The 5,177-nt window shown below is 41.0% G+C and overlaps 1 protein-coding gene across 1 annotated transcript; it reads right to left on the minus strand.

The window, feature by feature from the left end:
* Window positions 1–3,110: 3,110 nt before the first annotated feature.
* On the minus strand, window positions 3,111–4,519 carry LOC147460252 (uncharacterized). The gene has a single exon (XM_086509991.1). The coding sequence runs from the start codon at window positions 4,122–4,124 to the stop codon at window positions 3,399–3,401; it is 726 nt and encodes a 241-aa protein (XP_086366117.1). The 5' UTR covers window positions 4,125–4,519; the 3' UTR covers window positions 3,111–3,398.
* Window positions 4,520–5,177: the final 658 nt, after the last annotated feature.

A 5,177-nucleotide genomic window follows, 5' to 3' on the forward strand; every position in this document is an offset into this window, starting at 1 on the left:
AAGAAATAAAGATTTGTGGAATGGTAAAGTCTAGATCTTCACCATTTCAATTTCGCTGCACCTGACACCCATTCCTTCTTGTTTGCAACTCAAAAGTCTGGCCATTCCTCCACATCAACCTACTTCTCAAGCTCTCCATTCAAGCAAGGACCCTTAACATCCATATGCAAATACATCATCCAAAGTAACCAGTTCAAGCAAGAACCATCTTGATAGTAGTCTTTGATTTTGTGGTTTTGTTATGCTTACAGTCTTGCTAATCTGTACTCACTCGCTCTTCAGCGTCAAACTGTAGGTGGAGTGCGGTTGCTTGTGCACTCTTTCTTTGGGCAGAGAGGGTTGTTTCTTGGTGCTACTATACATGCAGCATTAGAGCCCTCTCTGCCCCAATAAAAATTTACAAGGTATGGTGCCGGTACAGATGCCAGTATAGGCATCAAAATACACTATTAAATAGGCGTTCGTATGAGTGCTGTAATAGAATTTAAGTTTTGCCGCATATTGGCTATTTCAATGCTTATTCCGATGATTGAAATACTGGCACCTATACCAATGATACCATTCTGATACTGATACCAACGCTTTATACTATGGTTTTTTATTCTTAGAAGAAGCTTGTGACCCGTCGATAACTGCGTCAATTTTCAGGCAACGTGTTGTAGTGAGATAGAGAGGATGTGTTCGAGGGTCAAAAACCTCGAATGAAACTATGGCTTTTCAACACTTTGGTCACATCAGCTATGCTTTATGTGGTGGAGATATGGGGGCCATCAGTGGACTGCCATGGCTGAGATGGCAGTACTGATGGATAGAAGTGCATGGAGAGGCCTCTGGTCTCTATGATTTCTCAGATGATTAGGGCCAACGCCTCTGTACCGCATAAGATTATCCATGCTACTCCTGTGATTGGTCATCTAGGCACTTACCAGATCCGTTTCTTTCATACATAGTATCTAGGATCTCCCTTGGGACAGATATGCCCATCTAACTTTGGAGTCTTCTCAATAGCTTGTCTCCCAGGGAGACACCTCTTGTTGGTATGCACCGATGATAGCTTGGTTCAAGCTACATGAAGAGGAGTGGATTCCATTTTGGTTCGATAGATGTCAAGGCTAACATCGAAGGCTGCAATGCCAATGAGATTCACATGAGTCTGATTGGGGTGTTCATGCTCATCTACCAACACTCCCACACCGAGACCAACCTATGGTTAGTATTTTTTATTCTAGTATATATTTATTTAAATTCTTATAGCTAATTGTGTCAATAATATAAATAGTACTTCACATGTAGGGGCATGTATCTCTAGTTGATGATGAGGATGCCATCTACGATAAAGCTCATTGTCATTCACACGCAAGACATGGTCGTGCAATCACAATCGCAAATGGACCTCTTGCAATAATTTTTGCCTCTTGACCTTGAGAGCAAGACTCATGAAGATTATGCGTTGCCCAATCATCTAGTTTCTTTTGTGAAGATGTATAGTCATAGACGCTATGGGGGATGGCATGGAAGACCTCTTCATAGAGATGGAGAGGTTTTTAGCTTGCGGGGTGCTCATTACATGATAGCTTCTTTTAGCCTTCCAATGGAGGATGTGGCCTATTCATTGCAAAAATCTACAAGTCCCACCACATTTGATGGTGAACCTTATGTGCTTCTATGGACCCATATATGGCTGGGGCCTTGGCATCAATTGGCATGCTATATCCATAACATGACACTTATGGTTTGTGTCTCAATGCAACATCCCTTTCAGATCGAGGCATTACCCATGCAAAAAGCCAAATACTTTGTGTATATGGTAGACCATATACACATGGAAATATAGCTGGCTTAATCAATAATAGTCGGGGAAGGAATGCAAGAACCAATCGCACATTTGTGGAATGTAAAAAGCAATGCGAGCAAAAGTCTCATCAAAGTCAATGCAAGGGTGCTATGCATAGCCCTTAGCCACAAGTCTCACCTTGTGTTTGTCAAGGGAACCATCTCACCCGCAATAAGTCTTGTAGATCCACCAAATCGCAATGATCTTCTGCTCCTTAAGCTAAGGAACCAACTTTCAAGTGTCTTTCACCTAAATAGCATCGAGCTCTACATGCATGGCACGCTTTCAAGAATCAAACCCAAGGGCTTGGTTTACACATTAGGTGCAAACTCAATCTGCATCATGTGTTTCCCTCGAAAGGCTACCTCTTCTCCTTGAGGCGTGATAAGCATCTAGGTTGCCTATGCTTAGGAAACGATGGTAGCTCTACATGTTTCCAAGTCCATATGAAACTTACGTACGAAACGAGGTTCATAGGTATGAAATGGATTTCAAATATATTTTGAAACGTAAGAAATGTCGTATATAAAAAACTCAAAAATATAACTATATTTAATTAATACGGTGAAATTCCTGTAAACAAAATTTCCTATAAACATGGTTCAAAACATTCAACCTAATTGACACAATTAAGGAAAAAACGTTACAAAGAGCACACCATGTAATGCATCTCATTGGCAATTGTTACCAATCTAGTAAAATTTCAAGATTCAAGCAAACAAAGGTTCGCAACTAGAGCATGCCAGGAACTACAATCTCCACCATTTTTTGAAATAATAGATAGAAAAAAAAAAAAGGCATCTAAGCTATTGGTCAATAAGCATTCAAATGTTCAAAATAAGAACGATGTAACTCTCCAAAATGTATGAAACGATTGGGCAGAGATTTCCACAATAGAAACCCCTTTCAAGTAAAGTAAAGTAGGTTAAGGTATAAAAAGCGTGTTTCAGATCAAAGAGGGTATCAAACGCATTTTTATGCAACACTGGTAGCTTTGTTACTTGTAACAAGGGTTTCGATAACCTTACATAAAAGCCCCTTTTATCCCCTTGAAACGAAGCGCAACGAAACTGCAACGTTTCTAGACAAACACGAAAAAGCAAGGTGACAATACGATTATACGAAAAATCTTAGTTCTAGTTTCCGAATGTTATAAGTGGCCATGTTTGTAGCAAACAGCAAGTGTTTCTTCACTACTACAAACTTGCAAAAAGTTCACTTAAAGAAACTTCAAATACTATTTACAGACAAAGCCAAAGATCATGCAGCCAATGATACATGCTCTAATTCAGGGGATAAAAAAAGAGAGATCAAATTCTTCTTTGATAATCAAAAGATGGTTACTTAAGTACATCAGGGGTCAAAAGCACAACACATAACTAGTGTGCATTATATGTGCAGGAAAGTGATTCCATATGATGGCTGCTAGGACAAAGTGTGAACTTCTATGGCCGCTGGGTGCGTCATCCTTCAAATTGCGCTCTCTCAGTGAACAGAACCATTGACCTTCAACTCTCTTCCATGTCATGCACTCGGGAAACCTCGCCCTCTTTATTGACCGTGTTTAGATTTGAAACCTTGTTGGCACAAGAAAGGTTGTTTGATGTGCCATTGATATATACACTGGTAGCCATTGATATAGCGCTATGGATAAACGTGGAAGGTCTGCTCTTCTAATGTCATCAGTGAGACTAGGAAGATTGCAATCCTTTATAATTTGGATAATACCTGGAAGATCCAAGCTTTTAATCACTTCCACTGCATCTCTAATATCTGTCTGTTTCAATACATGCACAGTACCAGAGAAATCTGCTTCTTTCACTGTATGGAGCCCTGCAGCAATATCCCAACTTTCAAGCGCAATAGCTATCCGGCGCAAAGCTTCTAAAGCAGGGGGCAAGGCCTCTAAAGTAGGAGACAAAGCTTCTAAGACAGGAATCAAAGCTTCTAGAGCACGATAATATACTGGTCCTGTTGCTAACCATATGAAGACCCCCGTACCAACAATGAAAGCTACTGTTCCACATATGTAGGTTACATCTAGAACTCTGTCAGGTACAGAACTGAAGCCAATATTACTGGCGCGGGCTAAGGAAGAGAACGGAGAAAACGACTCAAAGTGACAAGACAGAGGTGAAGATGAGGTCTTCGGCCATGAAGTCAAACCTCGAGAAGCATAATAAGATAACTTTCCTGCACGTTGATGTTCATCGTCTGCTTGGATGGAGAAGGTTTTGCAGGGTTTTCTGAAAATGTGAGCTATCCTTTTCCAACGGAGTCCCCGCCGCATGGCTTTCACGGCACACGTTCGGCCTTAAGATTTCAGAAGGCGCAGACAAGTTGGCGAATCACTGGAAGTTCTTTTCGCAAAGCTCTTACTAGGCTAATATTAGGGCAGCTATTCGACGCTTTTCCACCCAAGCATTTCATGCCCCTTCCTCTGAGCTTGTTCACACCGCGCATCACAACGCCTACAGAAAGTGCTTTTGTGCACGCCGTATTAGGCCGCTGATTCGTTGCTCGAGCAGAGATGGCGGCTCAGCCAAATATGCTTGAGTCAATATGCCATGACATCCTTGCATTGTTTCAACACTGCAAACCCTCCTGTAGCTCACTTGGTCAGTCCATGTAAGCTCAGCATGAGCAGTGTGAACCCAACCTTAGTCTCCCAAGTGTATGATAAGACTTCAACCTACACCTAAAAAGCAAGAGGAAAAGAGTAAGCTACAAGAGCCCTCCGCATGAGGTCTTGACAATCGATGAAACCCCAATGAAAGACGTATTATTGGAGCCGCTTATGGGCAAAAAAAAGAAGTGAGTGCTCCGTCGATCTATTAAGTTTATGTATGTATGGGTTGTTGGCTCCCTATAAAAGAGTGGTATATGTAGTCATTGAGTCCCCTATAAAAGCCAGGTATCTGTCATGTGTAGTGGTGTATCTTTCTATTTACTTTTATACAAATATCCCACATAATTTGAGAATTGCAAAAAAAAAGAAGATTTCAATTACTAATTTTTCCCTTCCGGACTTGCTAGTCTCCTGTTTAGACGGGCAATGACAGCCTCAATGGTCGAAAGTTCCCAAGGGTGCGTACAAGTTGGCCGAAATTTATAAGAGTATAAACATGAAGTACAGACCGTAGTTCATATTGGGTGATTATTTAATTTGTAATGATTGTAAATATTCTCAGCTCCAATGCCATGGTTGAGTAACTAGTCTTGCTTGTTTAGCCATGCCAAAGAAATGTGTCGATGGTGTTGCGGTGTAGAGAAGTGGAAAAATTAACTAGGACTGTTGACATGGTCATTGATCAGTAGGTGTTTTGTCTAATTAGTCTACAAG

Source organism: Adiantum capillus-veneris, chromosome 4 (assembly GCF_014529385.1).
Source record: "Adiantum capillus-veneris isolate H3 chromosome 4, ASM1452938v2, whole genome shotgun sequence".
NCBI classification, from domain to species: Eukaryota; Viridiplantae; Streptophyta; class Polypodiopsida; order Polypodiales; family Pteridaceae; genus Adiantum; species Adiantum capillus-veneris.

Excerpts from the sequence above, each read along its gene's own strand:
- LOC147460252 (XM_086509991.1), bottom strand. The coding sequence starts at position 4,124 with ATGCGGCGGGGACTCCGTTGGAAAAGGATAGCTCACATTTTCAGAAAA.